Here is a 22,100-nt window from a genome sequence, read left to right as displayed (position 1 = left end):
GGGGTAAATCCAGACTGTGTAATAGATAGAGCAGTTCCTTGTGAATTACCTAATTAAAGCAGGTTACCTGTGACTTAGCGGATGAGAGATAGCCTGATATAAGAGGGGTGGCGTACGTCTTGTCCGTGGCCTTTACTTGGGCCATGCAAATCTTCGTGTCATGAAAAGCACGGGACGCCCTTTGTGAATCTACCACGGATTTGCCGTACGTGCATGAATTTAGCCACGCAAGTCCACTCGAGCTCGTCGCAAGAGCATGCTCACGCACACGCACCGCATACGTCTGCGACTCGTCACGGTGGCTCCATGCACGCCGGCCGCCGGCCACTTCCATTCTCATTGCATCTTCTCGGGCACACGATGGCAACGCCAAGAACGGTGTCTTGGCTTTGCCTGTTTGTCTGGGAGACTTTTGGAGCATTCTGACCAAAAATGCTAAGAGCATGGTTAATAGTATAGCCAACTGCTGGTTATAAGCATTCTTATAGTCCATCTTATAGCTAGCTTGTACAATAGTTAGATATAAAATAGTACTACTTTTATCATATATGGCCCATCTTTCATTCTCACAAAGCACCTAGGAGCACGTGCTAGAGCTGGCTCTTCACGAAGAGCCCGCTTCCCTTCTCTCTCCTCTTCTCTCTCATCCAACTCAGCAAAAATATAGTATTTTAATCCTTACAGTCTGCTGACTGTACCTTATTGTACTTGCTCTAATACGGATGAAACTTACGGCCGCTCCCGCTTAGCCAATCCCTCTTCCACGTTGATTTCAAGGGTAGGCCCGTGCTTTTTGAGAACATGTACAAGGAGCGCCGATCTATTATTAAAGGCAACAATGGCAACGACAAGGTAGTACAGTAACAAATTCAGCAAGCAAAATGTCGTCGTCTCCGTGTGAGGAGCCCCCAACGGCTTGCACCCGCGACCATGGCCGCCCCGCTCCACCAACTCCCACCGGCGGCTACCGCTCCCACCCTGTCGGCCACCTTCTCGGCCACTTGTTTTCTTTTCCGCTGCTTGTTATTTTTGGAGTAGTCTGTTTGATATTTTACGAGATAGCTTGTTGGAATGTGCCGTCTGTGGTGTCATTGTGGTTTGTTTTGAGTCTTTGTAGGGTTCTGACTCTCGTGTCTCGTGTATCGATTTTCGTCTGGTTTCCACTAATTAACGAGACAAATATCATTTTCTTAATTATTGAAACAGAAAAGCTTTTACCTTCGTCTCAAAAAAGAAAATATCGTATCCAAACGTGTCAAAAAGAAAATCACGGTATGCTTCTGCCGTGAGCGTTCAAAGCATGTACGGAGACATTTTTCTTTTGAAACGGAGTACGTACGGAGACATGGACGAATAGGAAATGTGATGTACCAATTGTCTAACACGTACATGCATCAACTTGCTTGGGGGCTTGAAATAAACGGTACAAACCAAGCCAATTTCGTCGTCTTGCCCATGAAGTTCAACACCGATCGTTATTCTAGACGAGGAGCATTTTAAACGCAAAAAAAGAAAGGCACTGCCATGTGCGTGTCAACTGGTTAACAAATTAACGGTTCTACGGACGAAGCTGATTACTGAGCTATCAAACGCCATGTCCGGTTCAGGGGAAACAGAAAGGACCTTAACTAACGCTATTTTTAAACGTGTCATATTCATAATGTGAATGCAACTGGATGCTGTGGTTGCATAAATGACTCGTGGCGAGTTAGAGAACTGTAATGGAGGAGAGATAGACCAACTGAAGTAATAATCTGTTTTCGTTGCAGGATCAGGCAGAAATTTCCTTAGTAGGGGAGCTGATTAACTGGCGTGTCGCTGGCGGATACTTTAACTTAGCTATAGATTAGAGTTAGTTTTTAGCTCATGTCTAACTCTAAGCTAACTCAATCCAAACAGGTGTTTGGATGATAGGGTTACATTGATATCGATGCATTTGATGGAGTGATAAAATTGATTTTTCAATGCGCCTTACGAGAACCAGCTTCATCTAACATCTCTTGGCTGGTGGGATAGAGAGAGAAAAGTGATTTTTAGTGGGCTCCATGAGAACTAGCTTCAATTAGCACCTCTTCGGCGAGATAATTTTTTTGAGTGTCTTAGATACAACTAGCTCTAATCTAACCCTCATGTTTGAATAGTTTAGGCTATCTGAACCCCAACTAGCTTAAACTAACTCTAACTCATGGATGCAAACAATGTCGCTACACGAGCACATCAACAGGTGACAGCAAACATATACTTCCTCCGTCATAAAATAAGTATCATAAATTTAATATAAATTTAATACTAAAACAGCGACATTTATTCTGAGAAGGGGGTATCATACATGTGGCCAGACGGACACGGACACTGGAGATTGGTCGTGAGCAGGGGCTGAATCAAAATGCAGTCTGAAACACAAATTAATTTTGACTAACGGGCCTTCCACGAGGAAATGAGTAGTCAAGTTCATGTGATATGCTTGCTGTAGGTCCCATAGGAATCTTCTCCGCCCTGAATTTTCAACATGGCCCGATTGCACGATGCATTGAATCGTCACCGGCCAAAGATTTTGGCCAACTTTCAGAAAACTCACCGGGGAAGTCTAGTTCCAATGAGGTGTCTGATTACAAGGACCTGAAGCTCATTTTGGAAGCCAAACTTGTCCTTCGTGCACGGTGGACTAAACGTTTGGTCGAAATCAAAGCCAGACATGGATTTCTCCTTCCGGCCGGGACAAACGCATGGTTTAGTTTGCACCTACTCCTATAGAGGTTTGCACTAAACTCTGAGACGATAGTCATAGTACCAATTCGAACGTCGGCGACGACCCGTGACCGGAAGGCAACAGGTACGTGTGCCGTGCCGTCCACATTAACGGCTGGACCATGCCGTCTAAAAACCACGATGTCACGTGTACGGTCAATAAGAAAGAAACCGATTTCCTTTTGGCAGTTTGCAACAAGTGGATTGCACACCGGCGACGGCGAGGGGGTAGAGGGAACCCAACTTGCAAGTTGCAACGGAGCACGTCCAAGCCCAATTAAATTTGGACCTGTCAGTAGATAGGGACAGGAGGCAAGAAAAACAATGGCGTGCTTGGCCGCCGGCCGTTGTCCCGGAGCGCGCTTCTGGGCGTCGGCTTGCCGGTGTCTCGCTTGGACGCATCGCATGCGGCCGCGCCCGACTTTAATCCCCACCTGCCCGTGTCCCCGTCACCGGACCTACTCCATCTCTTTGGAGCGTTGCTGCGTGCGGCCAGTTTCCCAACCCCAACAAGACGCCATCCATCCGGACGCCGGCGACACCCGATGGACCATATCCGGTTTGGATGCATGCTATGCTATCCGTCTCACCAATCTGGGATAGAAACAACGGGGTGAGATGATGCGAGGTGATTTGCCTCTTGTCTTCGTCTCCGGGGAGCCAGGCTTCGGGACAATGCATGGGAGGAAAAGAAATGCAAGGAGGAGATCGAGCATGGTGTGGGCTGGACTTTTGAGGCCTTGTATGGACATCTTCTGGTCGATGCGCGCATGGCACCATGCCAACTGCAGAAGACAACTTAATGAACTGGGAAAATGTTCTAAAAAAAAGTGGGGAAAAAAAAGCAGAAGACACACGTGCTTGCGGTCTGTTTTTGTGTGTGTTTGGCAACATGCGCCAAGGCGGTATATGGCGTGTGATTTTTATGGATCTCCTTTTTATCACTTCCCTCTCGTGTTCACCCACCTCTAGAATATTATTATAACATCTCCAACAGCAGCGCAAAACAAGCGTCGTACCCAAAAATATGCATTTATAGCGCGCGCGCGACGCGGCCGGATGCTCCACCGCGCGCGCGCTATAACAAGTTGGGCGCGTTGTCCATCGCCTTATCCCGCGCTGGTAATTTGGAGCGCTCACTTCCGCGCGCGACAGACTCGAGCGCGCGCGCGAACTCTCTCTCTTTCTTCCTCCTTCGCACCGCGCGCGCCGGCGTCAACGCCGCTGCCACCATGGACGCGCAGACCGGCACCCCGCTCACCCCGCTGTACAGCCGCGAGCCCCCCGCCGCCGCCGAAAACCCTAGCGCGGCGAGCGTTGGCGCCGCCACTGCCGGAGCTCCGCCGACCGTCGGCTTCGCGCGCAGCCTCTTCTTGCCGCCGCGGATGACCAGACAGGTGGCGTAGCGCCGGCGCCGTCCCGTGCCGCCGCCGCACCGTCGAAGCTCCCCAATACGGCGGGGTCGAAGAAAGGAAAAACATCCGTGAAGAAGAAGGCGGCGGACGGTTCCGGGAGCTCGAAGGCGAAAAGAAGATTGCAGGGCGGCGGACCGGCGCGGCGTCTACCGAAGCGCCGGCGAGCTCACTCGTTGAGCCGGCAGCCGACGCGCACCACGTGTTCGACGAAATACCCCCAAGGTGAAAAAAATTCCAACTTTTATTTTCTTGTTATTTTTTCAATGCCTCATCATATAGATAGCTTATATTTGCATTGTTCAAAAACTTTGTGGTCTCAACGATGATGCATACATGTAAACTATGGGTGTTGGGTCCAACAATTCGCATTGGTCTCAAACCAATGACATCCATATTGGACGACCATGAGTTTGAGGTGGACAAGGAGGGTGAGGGCATTGTCGTGGCGCCGAAAGGAAGAGCGGGCAATTACACCACCAACGATGACAAATTACTATGCAATACTTGGTTGCAAGTAGATATGTTTATTGGGGGCGAATGAAAGAATACTTTGATGCTCAGAACGTGAGTGGAATTGACCGCTCCGAGAGATCACTTCGGTCCCGATGGTCGACAATCAATTCGGATTGTCAAAAGTGGGCGGCCGCACAAAAGACAGTTGATAAGCTTAACCCAAGTGGCACAAATGAGGATGATAGAGTAAGTGGCATCTCATACATGTTCATCATACTTGTTTTTGGTGTCCGAAGTGCTAACTTGTTTTGTTTTTCTTGTAGTACAACATTGCACAAAACTTGTTCAAAGAAGAGACGAGGACAACCAAGAAGGGGAAGATCAAGAAAGGAAAGATCTTTACCTTGCCTCATTGCTATGAAGTGTTGAAGGATGATGAGAAATGGAAGAAGCGTGAAGATTTGGATGATTTGCATTTGAGCAACAAACGCAAGCGAACAATTGAGTTGAATGATGATGAGGAGGAGGATGATGCATCAAGTGATGACGGCAAGAGAAGCCCCACACCCAACTCGGTTTCATACTCGAAACCAAAACGACCGGATGGGTGCAAGAAGGACAAAACCGAAAAGAAGAAGAGGAAAGGAGATGATGAGCTCACAAATGCTATGGAAGCTATTGTGAAGGCAAGAAAAGAAGTCAACGAGGTGAGGAAAATGGCAAGGAACCAAGATGCCGCGGCCGAGGAGAGGAGGTTGGCGGCCGAGGAGAGGAGGGTGGCCGCCGAGGAGAGGAAAGTGGCATTGGAGGAGAGGAAGGTGGGCATGGAGAAGCGAGCTAAGTTGTTGGAATGGGAGAAGCACTTGTTCTTCTTGGACACATCTTTGTTCAATGATGCGCAAAAGGAATATGTCAACCTTGCCCGTGAGGAAGTCGTGATCCAAAAAAGAGCCATGATCCGCGGCTTGGGTGGCGGTGGCCTTGGCGCCATGCGTGGCGGTGGCCTCGGCGCCATGGGAGGCATGGGTGGCTTTGGAGCCATGGGATGCATGGGTGCACCTCCGGCCTCCATGGGAGGCATGGGTGGCTTTGGAGCACCCTCCGACGCTATGGCCGTCATGGGAGGCATGAGTTTTGCTTCTCTCATGGGAGGCATGGGTGCACCTCCGGCCGCCATGGGAGGCATGGGTGCACCTCCGGCCGCCGTTGAAGATCTTGCCAACACCGCCGGAGCTTCACGTGATGCGGTGCGTGATGAGGTTAGGGAGGAAGATTCATCTACGGAGGCGGAAGAATCGTCTTCGGAAGATGAGGACGAAGACGAGGAAGATGATGATTGATGTGTCTTTCATTTATATGTCTTGAACTTGTTTGCATTTTGAACTTGGTTGGATGAACTTGTGGGCATGAACTTTTATGCATCAACTTATTTGTGTCAAATTCATCACATGTTCATTGCATTTTTGCGCGCGCTGCATTTTTGTGCGCTGCTGGAGCGGCGCTCGCGCGCTGCATTTTAACGCTGCTGCTGGAGCCAGCGCTGCGCGACGTGCCAAACCAGCCGAAGCGCGCGCGGCAATAAATTTTTTGAGCGCGGCGCAAAGCGCGGCTGTTGGAGATGCTTTTACTACTGCTATCAATTCTTAAATCCACACAAGACTCTTGATACTTTTGCAATGGGAGTCTTGTTTTGGGAAAATTAAAGAAGAAAAGATTTGGGCAACGCTAGTTTTATTGTAAGAAACTAAAGAAAAGAAGGTTTTGCAACGTGATGTACGTACACAAAATTAGATAAGCGAAGGTTTCGCAATAAAGAACAGGTTGTAAAAGAACAATACATACAGGTTGCATCAACGGATCGGACGACTCGCGGGACGGCGGGTCTTTCAAAAATATCCGCAGGTCCAACGCGTAACATGCCCTATAAAGAATTGATATCCTTTCTTGAACTTTGTCCATGTTTGGATATTCTAATTCGGTTAGAGGTTAGAGTTATATTTTAATTCTAAACTAATTCTAAACTAACTCTAACCAAAGAGGTGTTTGGATGAAAGGGTTTGATTGTGAACAAATGCACTTTTTTCAATCATTTGACTCTTTTATCTAGAATTTTGTGTGGTGGAGAAAGAAAGAAAAGTAATTTTTTCTGGACCCCACCTAACTCTAACCCAAAAAAGCATATCTTGGATGGGTTAGATTTTTGAAATGGGTTAGATACATCTAACCAACTCTAACCCATTTATTTAGATTTTTAAGCGATAAATGAGTTCAATCTAACCAACTCTAATACTAGCATCCAAACATGGTCTTTGTAACAGGTGCACTGGCACGGGTGATGGGGAGTAGTAGGGCCTCGTAACTTGTAACGAAACACGTCCAAAAGCGTCCAAACATGAATGAATTTGGAGTTATCGCTGGCCTCTCCCACTTGCACTTGTCCGGCGTGGTAGAGGACACGAAAGAGACGTGCCAAGAGTACAATGCAAGAGCTGCTTCTGGCCACACGAAACAAACAAACAAACAAACAAAAGTGAGGACTCCCTCCGTCCCAAAATAACTGTGTTAAGTTTAGTACAATTTTGCATTAGAGCTAGTAGAGTATTATATGAAATGAATCCATACGCTACGCGGACAAAGAGAGGAGCCAAAAGCGTGCTTGGCCGCGGCCGTCGATCGGCTTCCAGGCGTCTCCTTGGACGCATCGCAGGCGGCTCTCCAAAATCCAAATCCATCCACCGCCCACCACCTGCTCGTGTCGTGTCCCCGTCACCAGGCCCTCCTCTTGGAGCGTTGCCGCGTGCGTCGGCGCCGGTCGGTTTCTGAACCACAACAAAACGCCATCCACACCGACCCCATACGGTTTCGTACGATTTGTATGCATTTGCACGTTGGACATCTCCTCTCCTGGCCGATACGATTATGAGGAGCAAGGCGCCATGCCAACCGCGGAATACAGACGTGCTTGTCCTCCGAGGCTCTCTTTTGTGTTTGTGCATGTGTTTGGCAGCATACGCCAAAGCGGCATGGCGTGAGATTCTTCAGGATCTTGTTTGTTCGCTTCCCTCATGTCCCGTGCACACACCTCCAGAGCCTAGAGGAGGAGTAGTATCACTTCTTAATTCTAGTAGTAGTCTAGTAGATGCCAGTACTTCACACTAGTCTACATAGCCAATCAGGCTCGTGTTTGTTTGGATTAAACTTGCTACGTGCATGCATGTGCCGTGTCTGCTCAGTGCTCATCGTACGCCCTCCTGTTTTGGCTCAGATTAATGCATATTTTATTGTGAAGTGATATAACGATTGGATCGGTTCGTGTTACTATCGATCTGTGTGGCAATCTTTCCATTCAATTTAGAGGTAATAAGACCACGGATCGTACAACTTGTATTGGACGTGATACTTTAGTCCTAGAACTTGCAAAATGACACTATCCACTCCTCCAACTTGCATTTTTCGCGCAAACTTATTTTACGCGGTGAGGCTTTATAATGGGTCTGTTAAAATGCTCTAAGAAACACACATGGCATCTACAAGGACCCCCTCAAACGGACACAATATCCGTCGGATGGGAGACGACCATCCAACCCTAGCAATAAAACACAGGAACACATTTGAATAGATCGGATAAATTTCATGCAAATTCAAAGATTTTATTTAAACCGGATCAAATTCATTATATGTTTTAATCTGTAAACTGAACAAAAGTACACATGAGATATATTTTTACCTACTCTAATTGTTCGCCAGCCTTGGTTGCGTCTGCGTTCCACATCTTGTCTTCCTGTCAAGCTCGACGGTCATAAGTTTGAGGTGGTCAAGTGCTACTCCTGCAAGAGTTGTTAGACCAACTCTAGCAGACCCCACAAAACGACCGGCCCGTAAAAAATCCGGCGACTATACGGGTTTAGGCTATTTTTTCTGTCAGAGCAGACACCACAAACGCGGCCCAGTCTGAATTTTTTTTGCGGTGGTCCGTAAACGCGATCGCTCGACCGGTATAATTGCGGGTTCGACCGCTGGATGCGGGTCGAAACTCTATCCCTCCGCCGCCGCGAAAAGCCCCCCCCCCCCTAACTCACCGTCGGCGCCTCCAATCCGCCGCCGCGAAAAGCCCCCCCCCCCCTAACTCACCGTCGGCGCCTCCAACCCGCCGCTGCACGCCTTCATTCCACCGCGTAGCCGCTCCAATCCACGGCGCTTGATGGCCAGCTCCGGTAGTCGTAGGGACGACGGCCCGGAGAGGGCTCGTCGCGTCAGATCCGACGCCGTCCGTAAGCGCACCGCCCGCCGGTACACGCGGTGGGGCCTGACGCCGCCGCCGTCGCTCCTCCGTCGCGAGACAGAGGATTACGACCGCCCACGCAACCGCCTCTTCTCCGGCAGCAGCTCAATCGGGGCGTCGAGCTCGCGCTCGTCCTCCTCCCTTCCATCGGTGAAGAGGGAGCTCGAAGAGCTCCTATCGATGAAGATGGAGCCGGAGGCCGAGGCGGTACCGGAGCGACGTGCCGGGGCCGTCGTCGGACCGGAGGATTTCCTCCCTCCGGCGGAGGCGGATAGCCTCCTGCCCGTGATGCTGGCACAAAGTGCACGAGAGGCGGAAGAGGACCAGCAGCGCCGCCAGAGGGAGGAGGAGATCGACACCGTGCTCTACGAGCAGGGTGTCGCGTTGGCCATAGCCTTCGGCCACAAGGTGGAGGAGTGGCGCCACGAAGCGACTGCACAGAAGCGCATCTACGTCGAGCTCTCCTCCGACGAGGACGGCGACTGAATGTAGGATATCTACTACTGCACGAGCTCGACTCCGGTGAGCTTCATTTTGCGTAGTGCGGTAGGATAGGTAGTAGCTCTGGTGAGCTCCGATAAGCTCCAGTAGGTGATGCCCCCTCTAGTACTGAATGTAGTGTTGTATGATCATGACTATGGTTCCAATTTCGTCCGCGAATGTTTACTTTTCAAATTATGCAGTTTCATTATGCGGGTTCTGTTCTGCAGCGAATTGCAAAACGCGTTTGCAGGTCGTGATTATACAGGGTCTGCTAAAATTGCTCTTAGGGTCCTTAAAGAGAAAGGATGAGGTAGTACATCAACAAAATGTTTTCCTGAGTTAAAGAATCAAGATAATCAATTCAATAGAAGTCAACTAAGCTAGCAAGATAAACAATACATGCGCGTAAATAAATTAAAAATTTGCGCCCAATGTGGCAAGAGCGTTGTCAAACTTCATGTCTTGCTAGTTACAAGAATATACGAAGTAGAGATTGTAGCGCTAGTATCCCATGCACACCTTGTGTTTCTTCGGTCCCCTCCGGTCCTGACCGATAACCGAACCGATTTTTCGCTTGACTAAAGCCTCGGTTAAAATAAATGTTTTTGCTTCGTACTAACTTTAGTATAAAGTTATATTAAGCTTGAGATAATTATTTTAGAACGAAGAAAGTACTTTTTGAAAAGACTAATCGGTCAACAAAATTAGAAACCGAAGTGTTTCTAAACCCGAGAAACCGAACCGATCAGCTGGGTTAGACCGAAGGAATGGCCAGGCCGGCTCCCGATTGATCTAAAAAAAGAATCATCGTCACGTCCCGGCCTCTATCCAAGCACTGGTAGGCAAGTGTCCAAACGGCTCGCCGCCACCAACCTCCCATCACATCACAAACCGTAGCTCACCACCACCGCTAGTTGCACACACGGCAAGATCCAGCCGACACACCAACAGCCTCCTTGCGCCATCAAGGAAGGAAGACCACAATCATGCCACCACCGCGCCCCGACTGGATCCGCTGCATCCCGTCACCCGCAACGCCGGATCTGGCAGCACCGCCCACCACACTCGTAGACTTGGTTTTCAAGATGAAAACACATGATTTGGCGTAGGAAATGTGTGTTCTTACAGTGAAAATAAAAGGTATGACTACACGAATGAACAGATAAATAAAGATACGTCTGATCACATGGGATGGGTTTATATACAAGTATTTGTTAAGTCGGAATGTTGTAAGGCCAACTCTAACGCGCGGACCCAAACGGATAATTGTCCGGATTTCGTGTGTTTTTGATCCATTCCCGGCCCAAACTTGCGCCCAGTTTAAGAGAAACGGACATCGCACGGACGCCGCACGCCCTTGTCCATCCGTGGCCCGCGTGTCGGGGACACAAGTGCTCCCAGATATTCCAACGCCTCCACCCCTCTCCCGCCCCGCCCCGCCGACGGCGCCGCCGCTATTCTCCGGCCACCTCATCCCCCGGCCGTACATAGCAAACCCCGTCTCGCCATGGCCGCCACGACGCCCGCGCTTTCGTTGTAGTTTGGGCGTCGATCGGAGGAGGTTTGGCCGTCGCCGTCGTAGCCGGCGGCAGAGGAATACGGCTACAGGCGACGTACCACGGCGGCCACGTCAGCTTCCGACGAGTGCTCCAGAGCGGCCAGTAGCCGGCCACCAACCACCCCTGCATCGAGGTGACCATCGCGACCTCTTTGCCACCACGAGCGCAAGGTGTTCGACACTTTGCCCGCAAAGGTATGGACAGTGGTGATGAGTTTTTCTTTCACCATTTCATTTATTCATCGGACGATTCGCCGTCCGATGATGAAGATATTGTGGTGGATGCAGTGATGGTTCACGACCACATTCAACGGCAGCTTCCTCGGTATAGGGGGTCACTCCTTGGCCGTGCTCCGAACCTGAACCGCAACAGGGAGAGAGGCCAGGCCCTGCTCTATGCCGATTACTTTGTGAACACACCGCTCTTCAAGTCGGATAAATTCCGTCGCCGTTTTCGTATGACAAGACATGTGTTCAATCGTATCCGAGAGGGAGTGGTTGCTCATGACCCATACTTCCAGTGCAAGACGGATGCACTTGGCAAGCTAGGATTCTCCTCTTACCAGAAATGCATCGCGGCCATCTGCATGCTTGTATATGGAATTCCAAGCGATCTGGTGGATGAGTATGTGCGTATGAGTGAGACAACATGTCTGATGTCAATGTACAAGTTCTGCCAGGCTGTGATCGAGGTGTTTGGCCATGAGTACTTGAGGCAGCCAACTGCTGCTGATACAGAGAGATTGTTGGCAACCAACGCAGCTAGAGGGTTTCCAGGCATGCTTGGCAACATAGGTTGTATGCACTGGGAGTGCAAGAACTGTCCATTTGCTTGGCACGGCCAGTACAAGGGGCATGTCAAAGCGTGCACTGTCATATTAGATGTGGTAGCTTCGCAGGATCTTTGGATATGGCATTCTTTCTTCGGCATGGCATGTTCTCACAATGATATCAACGTGCTGCAGCGTTCTCCAGTCTTCGCAAGGCTTGCAGAAGGCCACTCCCCCCTGTCAACTATGAGATCAACGGCCACCAGTACAACAAGGGATACTATCTAGCTGATGGTATATATCCTCAGTGGTCAACTTTTGTGAAAACAATCTCGGACCCCAAGATGAGAAGAGAAAGAAATTTACCCAAATGCAATAGAGTGCTAGAAAGTATGTGGAACGCGCTTTTGGTGTACTTCAATCCCGATGGGGTATCTTTCGAAACGCTGCACTGTCATGGGATGAAAGGAAGCTTTGGAAGGTGATGACTGCTTGTGTGGTCATGCACAACATGATCGTCGAGGACGAGCGTGATGACAGTATCTTTGACCAAGGATTTGATTATGAAGGTGAAAATGTTGAGCCCCTCCACCAAGAACCGGCCACGTTTCAACAATTTGTCCAGTTTCATCGTCGAGGACGAGGCATAAATGGTTGATCTGCAAACTTGTTTTGATACAAAAATATAGGCATTTTAAGCGCTGACGGACACGATGGGGCAAAAGGATGAGGCCGCGCGTTGCGCACGGCCACCACATCCCAGAACAGGCCCGGACACAACCCCATCGTCCTACCCAAACGGACAGAATCCGGACAAAACGGACGCGGTGGAGTTGAGCTAAGGGCATGAGTAGTAGGAACTTGAAAAGGGTGGAAGAAAAAGACAGCGGCGGGGATGCGACCGACTCCGTTGTCGCCTTGCCCGCGTGACCGAGCCAGCCGGGTTCGTTCCTTGGACGCATCGCACACGGCCGACCGCCCCTCTTCTTGGACTTTCGAACCCAACAAAGCGCCATTTAAGCGCACGCCAGCGACCCTGTCTGTTGTCCCCATTCGTCCGGTTGATGGCAACGGCCAAAAACCGCGGGGAAGACGACGGGGTGAGGTGAGGTGCTCCGGTGGCTCCTGCCTGCGCAAACAAACGCCAACGTTTGTCTTGAGGTTGGGGTTGGGGTTGGATGGACTTGTGGTGCCGCATGGCGTGGCTGTGTGGTTAGCTACTGGCGTGACGGGACCCGATGGGCGGCGGTCTGTTCCCGCTTGCCACCATGCGCTTGGCCTGCGATTATTTCCTTTCTTTACACGAACACATCTGTTTTGTTTGGATATAGAACGGTTGGACGTCGTCCGGTCTGTTCTGTTTTGTGGATTGCGTTCAACACGTGGACGCATCTCATCCGCCACGGAGAGAAATTCGGCTAGAGATGGCACCGACCAAGGAACGCTTTTCAGGTTCCATCAACCACATGGATGGAAAACCATGGACTCTTAACTCTACGCAGCCTCACTTTGTCAGCAGGCGAGGCTGAATTCCCACACCTGCCCTGTCTGCTTCCGTGAAGGCAAAGGCCAACGCGTGACACAAGTCAAACGCGTGATCAAAGCGACACATTCAGAACTCAATAGCTAGCAATACTATATATACATACATACATGAAGCCCTAATGCACTAGACTAACACGACGATTCCATAATGTGCGGCATATACTCCATCCGTTCCTAAATATAAGTCTTTTTAGAGATTTCACTAGAGGGCTACATACGAAGCAAAATGAATGAATCTATACTCTAAAGCATGTCTATATACATCCGTATGTAGTCCTTTTAGTGAAACCTCTTAAAAGACTTATATTTAGGAACGAAGGGAGTAGAACATAATACTAGTAGTAATTTAAACAAGGAGCGATGCTACGCTAAGGCCTTTTTTGGCATAAGTGGTTTTCAAGCCCGTGGGGATTCTAGGGGATTTGGTGAATCCCTCTCTTCCACAAACCCTGTCCGCCAAATGAACATGCAGGGAATCGTGGGGTTTCTGACCCACTCGGGGATAATCCCCTAGAAACCTCCCCAAACCCTGCGCACCAAACAAGGTCTAAGGGGTTTTCTAGGAGGTAATTACATGTTCCGAGACTTTCAGTTTTGCAAGGCAGCAGGCAGAGCACAAAAAAAGGATCCCTCCTGCTTCTCACCATCCAAAACTCGAGAGTCGGTATTGCATTGGCGTTGGTGGTCTGCTGAAATCATCATGACGGTGACCAAAAGACCGACCGGTTAAGCCATGTCAAGGTTGAAACTAGCTAGGTACCGTACGGGGACTTCATCCTTCGGCCCAGATGAGCTTGAAGATGTTCTTGCTGGCCCCCGCATTGACCATGCCGCTCTTCTTCTTCAGCATCTCCTCCTGGGCGCGCCTATCGCCATCCTTCAAAGTTACAAGGATAAGCTTTCACTTCTAAAGAGATGGTGTAAATTATTCTGTGTGAGACGTTAATTGTACGAGGAGCAGCCGATGACATGGGACATGCATTGCTCACATTTGGTCGGAATTCCAAGTATGATCCTGTGCTTCACATGAAAAGAACATTGTATAAGTTGAAAGGAAAAGACGACTCACAAGCATGGTGTATGCTCTAGCAAGTGAGAGGAGAGTGGGGTAGAGACTCGTCACGGCAAGAGCAGCTTCTTCAGTCACTTGTGGCACCTGATTTACATGCACAACAAATGAGCAAATTACGGCATGAAATGGACTACCCGCCAAACTTTGGTGAAGGTGCCCAGTTACCTGCATAAGCTGGAGGGTGAATATATCGCTCACAGTGACCTTCTTAAGATCAGAACACCTCTTCACAAACTCGACGTAGGTCAGGCAAAGTCGAGAGGTGCCAGCACCAGCAGAGAAGTTTCTGCTGTAGTAATCAATTATAGAGCCCGTGAGGTGGCCGTACTTCTTTTCAGTGTCAGCATACCCAGTGGTTCTCTGGACATCAAATCCTTCAAGAACCTCAGTAGTGAAGCAGCTGAAATAAAAGGCATATATATGAAGGAGTTAACAGGGCATACGGCTGAAGTTCAAAGCATTGGGAACAATATTAATATTACTATTAAACAACGAGAAAAAAGTACTGCCATTCAGGGGCTAGCATGATCATCCAAGCTTCATGAGAAGAGTACATACGCTGTTTTAACGCTCTCTGATCCATCGACAGTGTTTGGATCCCCTTCAACTAGATATATAAGCTTCCTTAGCCCGCATTTCTGCAAAGGGTCAAACAAATGGAAGTATCACATTGTATTGTTGATAAAATAACAAATACTGCTAGGATAACCTACAGGCTCAAGCTTATGGACAAGAAATACAGTTTCTTTGGGAAGAGCTGCACAATCTACAGGTTAAAGCTTATATCTGCTAAAAACATCGTCCTTCATCATCTCATACCCAAATATGGGCTATAATTTTGAATTAATGATAACGAAGAATAAGAAAAGGCTCCTCAGCTAAGATTAGAATCAAGCAACATCAAATCACAGGGGATAAGCATGCGGGCATAAAACATGGCTGGTCAAAAGACACACTCAGCACGCTGTAGTGAAACATTCCCCGTCGTACTCAGCATGTCTGGAACCCAATTGAAATCTAAAATAAACAAGATATCCGATACAACTTACACAAAGTTCTTCATCTAAAAAAAGCACATATATCCTGACGCGCTGCTGCTCTTCATAAAAAAAGTACTCCCTCCGTCACATAGTGTAAGACGTTTTTGCAATGGGATGGAGGGAGTAGTTCTTTATCTAACTGTTTAGAGATGCCTCCATACCTGTCCCGCCAAACAGGCTAATGACTATGCCCATCAACTTATTTGCAACATGAACAAAACAATCAAGACAATGTTTTGTGTTGCCACAACTACTGATCAGGATTAACGCAAGAAACAAATGATAATCTATGATACAAAATTTCTTACCACTATCACTGAGAAATTGAAAGCATAAGGAAGAATGGGAAAGTTAAGATGGGCGGTTTATAATATTATGACAAAAGTCAAAGCTAGTTCAGATGGTACCTTCAGTCTTAATTTTTGATCTTTGTATCTGTTGTCTTTAATTGAGCCAAGTAAATCATCCACATTTTTTCTTTCAACAATGAAATCAAGAACATACTCCATGCCACATTTTTTATGGCGAGCAATCCAAAGAGCATCTCCAACAGGCAAGTGTTTAATCTGGATGACATGGTTCGAACAGAAGGATCAACACCATCTTCTCTGGCACGTTATATGATCAGTTTACGCAAAGCAACTTTGTTAGATTGTTTTATGCTGTCTCCTTGCACAAGCAAGAAACAAGTGCAGTCAGCAATCATCAAGACAGTGTGGCAGCAACCAAACATATCAGATAATTAAACCAAAAAAATCAAAAAAAGATAATTAATCCAGCAGTACAGGGCATTTAATTTAGTGCCATGTTGATGCATAGTCATGACTTTTAGCAGTGTATTTTGGTGAATTAGATACAAGAAGAAAAGAAAGGGCAAGTAGGGTTAAACAAAGAAGAGTTCACTCTCAATTCAACTAACCTCTACAGGTACATCAAACTGCGTGTGTATGTTATCAACAACTTTTCTTCTGGCACGGGGCCTGCACAAAACGGAAGAAATCATGAGAGAACTGAAATCTGATGCATAGATGGATGATTAAATAGAACGTGATAAACTATTGGGTGCAACAATAATCAATTTGTTTCCTTGAAAAATAATTTGGATATTGAACAACATAGAGAATCTAAAACTTTATATACATGTTAACGCACACAACATTGACAGAAACAGAAGTTTAGTTTAAGTAACACAAGGAAATGACTCAAAGTGTGAGCAAATTCACAATTCCAGCAGTAAGTAGATAAAATGCTTGACAGCCCTTGACTTCCTTATTTTAACAGGAAAAAATATACTCCCTCCGTCCCAAAATTCTTGTCTTAGATTTGTGTAGATATTAATGTATCTAGTCACATTTTAGTATTTAGATACATCCATTTCTAGACAAAACTAAGACAAGAATTTTGGGACGGAGGGAGTACTAAACATGAAGAAAGGAATGCCCGTGCGAATCGTGGACAAGCAAGAACAGGTACGCATACTCCCAATCCTCAGTGGCTTACCATCCTAAAGAGTTTTTTTTAAGGGACAGGGTGGGGGCATTTAATTCTTATTTGCTTTCATTCCTACTTAAAGATCACATAGAGCTAAAATATACAATAACTCATGAGTAAGGTATGATCACACAGACCCAAAAGTATCTCGATCATCCAATATCAGCACCACTTCATAAGTATCCAGAAAACTTTCATCATATTGACGAGGTGGCATAGCTAGTAGAGAGTTTTCAGCAGAACCCTGACGATGGAAAAGAAAGTATTGTGTTATGTTCCATTTGAAAAAGAAAATGGGTACTCAAAGGGAACTCAAGTGTACCATTGCACTAAATGATTGCTGTCCGAACATTCCCCGAGATGAAAGAGGAGAATTAGTAGCACGGCCATTGTCTGAAAAAAGGGCATCAACTAAGAATATCAGTAAAGTAATATTTTGCTTATGAATATAATATTATCTGCAAAGAAAGCATAATGGTAGGGAAGGAACTGGAATTGCCTGCTTTCGAGTTTGGAAGTCCACTCATTTCAGAAAAATTCTCAGAACCTGCAATTGAGTAAATGAAATTAATGATAGAGCTGCAGGGGTACAATGTTCAGTTATGCGGAAACTCATACTGCATGAACTGAAAACTTTACTAATACCTATCACGGGACTGCTGCCTTCTTGTTCATCAGAATCTGAATCACTGAGCATAACACTTTCAGGATGACCGGTTGCCATTAAAGGTCCTGCAGGATCGTCTAATCCAGATTTTGCGAGACAAATGCGAGCAGTCTCTTTGCCTTTTTCTGTTAGGTAATACCTAAAATAAACTCATACAGTAAGACGCAAGTTTATGCTTGGTATCTCAAGAGAATGTGTGTTCGGCAAATAAAGTCCCAGCTAGAAACAAGAAACGTAAACTGAACAGGCCAAACTTCTGCTTGCACTCGGGGTGGAAGGAAATAAAAGAGAGGGAGATAGCTGTAGGACCAAAATGGCCGCATGTGCAAGATTGTTATAAATGTGTTTCAGGTTCATATTGTGGATCCAATAAGTTCAAAGGAGCTATGGAATCAGACATGCCTGCTTCTACTCCATCAATAGAAATTTGATGATATGCCACATGAGTGCTGTATCTTTAAAGATATATTTTCTTCATTTGCTCAAATGATTAGAGAATATTATATTACCTAAAGTGCATACAAGCATCAAATAGCAAACTATCAGATGTTGTTTCTCTGCTAGCATATATATGACTTAATGCCACACTATATCAAACTTTGTCCGACCAACAAAGGAAAAAAATCAAGTAGAAATGTTTCTTGATACAAGTTAAATTACTAGAGAACCCATATACCAATTAGCAGGAGCATATCAGAGGTTAGGCACATTTTGGGATCCCGTCCATCGCACTCAGAGCAAAACAGGTGAAAGTGTATATCTGGTGAGTGTTGCGGGAGCATGAATCAGATAAACTAGTGCAGACATAATCATACGCGGGAGCATGAATCAGATAAACTAGTGCAGACACAATCATACTTAAAACGTGAGAACCCTATGAACCCTCTAATGAGAGGAGTCAAGTTCAGGGATACAAGTGCAATAGTTTATAGCTTTGATATCCCCAATCCTTGAGTTTGAGTCCATATCAGACTAAGCAAAGCTCACAATTAATACCTAGCAGCACTGCAATAGTACATTATAAAGCAATAGTCTGTGATGGAACAAGTAATAATACTTGTACAATATAATAAGTGACAATAAAACATATGGGGTCTATCCCTCTAAAAGATCCAATTCTTTTAAATAAATGATAGAAAAGGTAAGATAAACATGGGGGGTGAGCCTAGTACATTACTTTGCAGGGTTACTCTTTTTCACAACGAGATCCTTGTCCGTCAAGTTTTTCATGCAACTCCATCCAGTGTAAAAGTCACTAGAAGAATTCCCGTGTTTTGATCTATAGTTGTTTGGGCTGCTCATAGTACATCGGACATAGTTAGTGATGCACTAATATATCAGCTGAAATAAGCAACCATGCGATTTACTGAATCGCTGAAACCGTACCCTATTGCCTTTCGCGACAGACCACTGGCTTCAGCGGCATCAATAAGCTCTTGCTTCTTCATAAACTCCGTCCCTCTTATCATTTCCCTAGGGGAGAAATCAACTGTCAGCATCTCCTCTTGAATATTCAGTTAACTTTTCCTACTTCCTCTTTGTCCTAGGGTCACTACTACTACTGTCAGGTGAATAATAAAATTTAGACCCCCAAGAAAATCATACCTGTAGAGTGTGATCACTATTGCGTAAGCAGCTGAATTCAGCTGTGGCACATAGGGTTTGTTTCGCTTTCCTTTCTTTCCTGTATAAGAGGACAGTACCCTTTAAGATATAATAATGAATAAAACATGTTTCATTAAACTGACTGTTGAGAAAATTGAAGAGGAAGAAGAATTATCAGCCTGATGATGAAAAAGGAATAAAAAATTCCAGAGGACACTTGAGCAATCATGGAAACTATTACCCGTATCTCCTGGTGTATTGCTTGTCGGAGGAGACAAATCAAGGCTGGACCCTGGAAAGGAGTCTCTCATGACGTCAACAACCCAATCTCCAACGCCCCTGACAAAAATAATAGAACCGAAGAAGCAACAACAATGATCAAACTAATTCAGAAAATGTAAAGTTTCTGAAAAACTGATGCAACTCAATGTAGAAAATAACATTTGGTAGTAGATACATTCCACACATTAATCTTGTATATGCGATTTCCACCTCTCGACTCAACACAGAAAAGAAAAACGAAAGGTACAGAGTTCTATATGCATCAAAACTAAAGTCATACTGGTATACTGTTACAGCACTTCTCAGGTTATGTACTTGCAGGCAAATCTGAAGTTGACTGGCAAACCTAAACGTGATATGAATACATTTCGCCGGATAATAAAAAGGTCATGACCCAAATCGATTTCAGCATACACCAGCAGCAAATCGATGGATGCAGCAGAGCTTATTTTCCCTAGTCTGCATTTTGGGTGTTCTTTCTCTCCTTCCTCCTCTTCAGATACATTTGCTGTTCTTCCCCCACTCCTGCAACTATGCTTGACTATGGCCTGAACCAATGGTACACTTGACTATGAACGAATCAATGGATGCAGCAGAGCATACAAACATATGGGGACTGACACTTATAATTCCACAGCTACACAAACCGAATGCATGCTCAGATCAATTCAGCACAAGTAAAACTCCCCTAAGGCCCAAGGCACATCACACCAACCAAAAAAATCTAAGATCTCAGAGCTACTAACGCGCCCGAATCATAAACCGATCCACTCGTGTTCGAGCAGCAATGTTACACACACCGTAACAATAAGCCTCCCCGACTCAGCGTCTGATTAGAGGGGCACGGGAGGGCGACAATGCCGTCCCGATCCAAATCGCGCGACCCGCCCGAAATCGACCAAAACCTAGCTGGCGTCGTCGCAACGGGCGTGGACGGAAACGGGTTTGAGGGAGATGCGCACTTGAGACGGGCCAGGTCGGCGGGGGTCCGGACGGGCTCCTTGGCGGAGCAGACGCCGGCGTAGGCGGCGGAGAGCGCGCGGGCCTGGTGGTCCGGGAGGCCGCCCGGCTGCTGCGCCGCCATGGAGCGGTGCTTCTCGAAGATCCTGGCCGCGGCCTCCTCGTTCTCCGGGAGGCTCACCTTGCGCTTCTTCTTCGGCACCGACGGCGCCATCCGCGTCGAGCGTTGGGGGCGCGCGCGGGAATGTGGGGTTGGAGGGAGGGCTGTGGCTGTGGGGGTGGGGATTGGGGAGGGGGTTAGGGTTTGGGGTTTGGGAGTAGGGGGGAGGAGGAGGAGCCCGCCATTATTGGGTTTGGAATTGGAATTGGAAGTTTTGGCTTTGCGATTCACTGATTTTTTACTTTTACCGTCGAGAGTTAATTCTGCGACAGGTGAATAGAAAAAAATGCCGACGCGGTCATGATGGGACGAGACCGCGCAAAGCTACATAGAAGCTCTTCGTCTGCGGACTGACTGCCCCATGTTGAAACGTAAACCGGTTTATGAAATGCCCCAAACCAACCTGTGCCATTTAAATAGACATACATTTTCACAAATAAATTATCCCAAGGTGAATTATTATCAATGTCTCTTTTCAAGAATCATGATGGACAAAGTGACAAATCAAAAGGAATGGATCCAACATTATGGACGTGTTTGATTGGTCACATATACCCCAATCAGGCCCGCGCGGAAAGGAAAAAAATGATCCGTTTGGCTACCCGCATTCACTGTTGGGCCAGCATAGCACCAAGATTAAAGCACCTCCGGACCTGTATCCAGGGCAGAGCTGCATATGATTCAACCGTGTTGCACCGTTGCTAGTTTATCCTGATGCGTTCATGCACACGCTTGATTCAAGTGTTAAACTAACAGTAAAACACAACTTGACCCTGTTGCCCGTGCAACTGGGTAGCTGCATGCAGCTCCGCCCCTGCCTGTATCGAGAGGAACACTCAAGTCGAGATCCTCTTGTAGTGTAGGAGAGTTGTGACAGCCCGATGCCGACGTTCCAGAAGATTCCCTTTTCTTGCCGTTTTCGTCGTGTGGGTATTTTTATTTGCCGCATCATCATCGCATCATGCGCATCATCCGCATTGCATCGGCATCTCCGTTGCCGCCAGTTTTCAAAACTTGCATTCGTTAGTAGTTGCCGGTTCTCGTCGTCGTCCGTTTTGAGTCCGACCGCACGCGCCCGCGGCACCGTCAAACCCTGTTTTTAAAGCGTGCGTAAAACTTTCTCTGATCGGGTCGAGATTTGACGTGCAGTCTTATTTTAAAGGGTTACGTCGATGCTAGCTTCGACACAGATCCGGATGACTCTAAGTCACAAACCGGATACGTATATGTGTTGAATGGTAGGGCAGTGAGCTGGTGCAGCAGCAAGCAAGAAGTCGTGGCAGCATCTACATGTGAAGCGGAGTACATAGCTGCTTCAGAAGCAGCTCATGAAGGAATTTGGATGAAGGAGCTCATCACCGACCTTGGAGTGGTTCCAAGCGCGTCGGGTCCTATGACACTCTTCTGTGATAACACTGGAGCCATTGCCATAGCCAAGGAGCCCAGGTTTCACCGGAAGACGAAGCACATCAAGCGTCGCTACAACTCCATCCAGGACCATGTCCAGAGTGGAGTAATAGATATTTGTAAAGTACACACGGATCTAAATATTGCAGACCCGTTGACTAA

At 47.1% G+C, this 22,100-nt stretch overlaps 1 protein-coding gene across 3 annotated transcripts; it reads right to left on the bottom strand.

Annotated features, from left to right (window-relative positions):
- Positions 1-13,599: 13,599 nt before the first annotated feature.
- On the bottom strand, positions 13,600-20,664 carry LOC123445478 (crossover junction endonuclease MUS81-like). 3 transcript variants are annotated; one of them, XM_045122462.1, is made up of 15 exons: positions 20,374-20,662; positions 19,371-19,468; positions 19,130-19,208; positions 18,911-18,997; positions 18,702-18,818; positions 17,503-17,663; positions 17,357-17,404; positions 17,180-17,250; positions 16,995-17,101; positions 16,286-16,346; positions 15,774-15,932; positions 14,885-14,964; positions 14,492-14,726; positions 14,244-14,410; positions 13,600-14,131 (listed from the first exon to the last, which is right to left on the bottom strand). In XM_045122462.1, exons 1-15 carry the CDS (start codon positions 20,583-20,585, stop codon positions 14,098-14,100), a joined length of 1,716 nt encoding a protein of 571 aa, XP_044978397.1. In that variant the 5' UTR covers positions 20,586-20,662; the 3' UTR covers positions 13,600-14,097. The 3 variants fall into 3 exon arrangements, with proteins under 3 accessions (XP_044978397.1, XP_044978398.1, XP_044978399.1); XM_045122463.1 differs by having other exon boundaries at positions 14,324-14,410; positions 20,374-20,654; XM_045122464.1 differs by lacking the exon at positions 15,774-15,932 and having other exon boundaries at positions 20,374-20,664.
- Positions 20,665-22,100: the final 1,436 nt, after the last annotated feature.

The sequence above is a fragment of the Hordeum vulgare genome, chromosome 3H (genome assembly GCF_904849725.1).
Source record: "Hordeum vulgare subsp. vulgare chromosome 3H, MorexV3_pseudomolecules_assembly, whole genome shotgun sequence".
Lineage (NCBI taxonomy): Eukaryota > Viridiplantae > Streptophyta > Magnoliopsida > Poales > Poaceae > Hordeum > Hordeum vulgare.
Note: the sequence above shows the minus strand (reverse complement) of the source record. Positions and strands in the feature narration are given on the sequence as shown.

What these genes read in the sequence shown, in the direction of transcription:
- LOC123445478 (XM_045122462.1), bottom strand. Translation starts at nt 20,585, where the DNA reads ATGGCGCCGTCGGTGCCGAAGAAGAAGCGCAAGGTGAGCCTCCCGGAG. An exon ending in ATAGTGATCACACTCTACAG is followed by an intron (nt 18,998 to 19,129) that starts GTATGATTTTCT and finishes TTTCTCCCCTAG; the next exon opens with GGAAATGATAAGAGGGACGG. An exon ending in CTGTCGCGAAAGGCAATAGG is followed by an intron (nt 18,819 to 18,910) that starts GTACGGTTTCAG and finishes TACTATGAGCAG; the next exon opens with CCCAAACAACTATAGATCAA.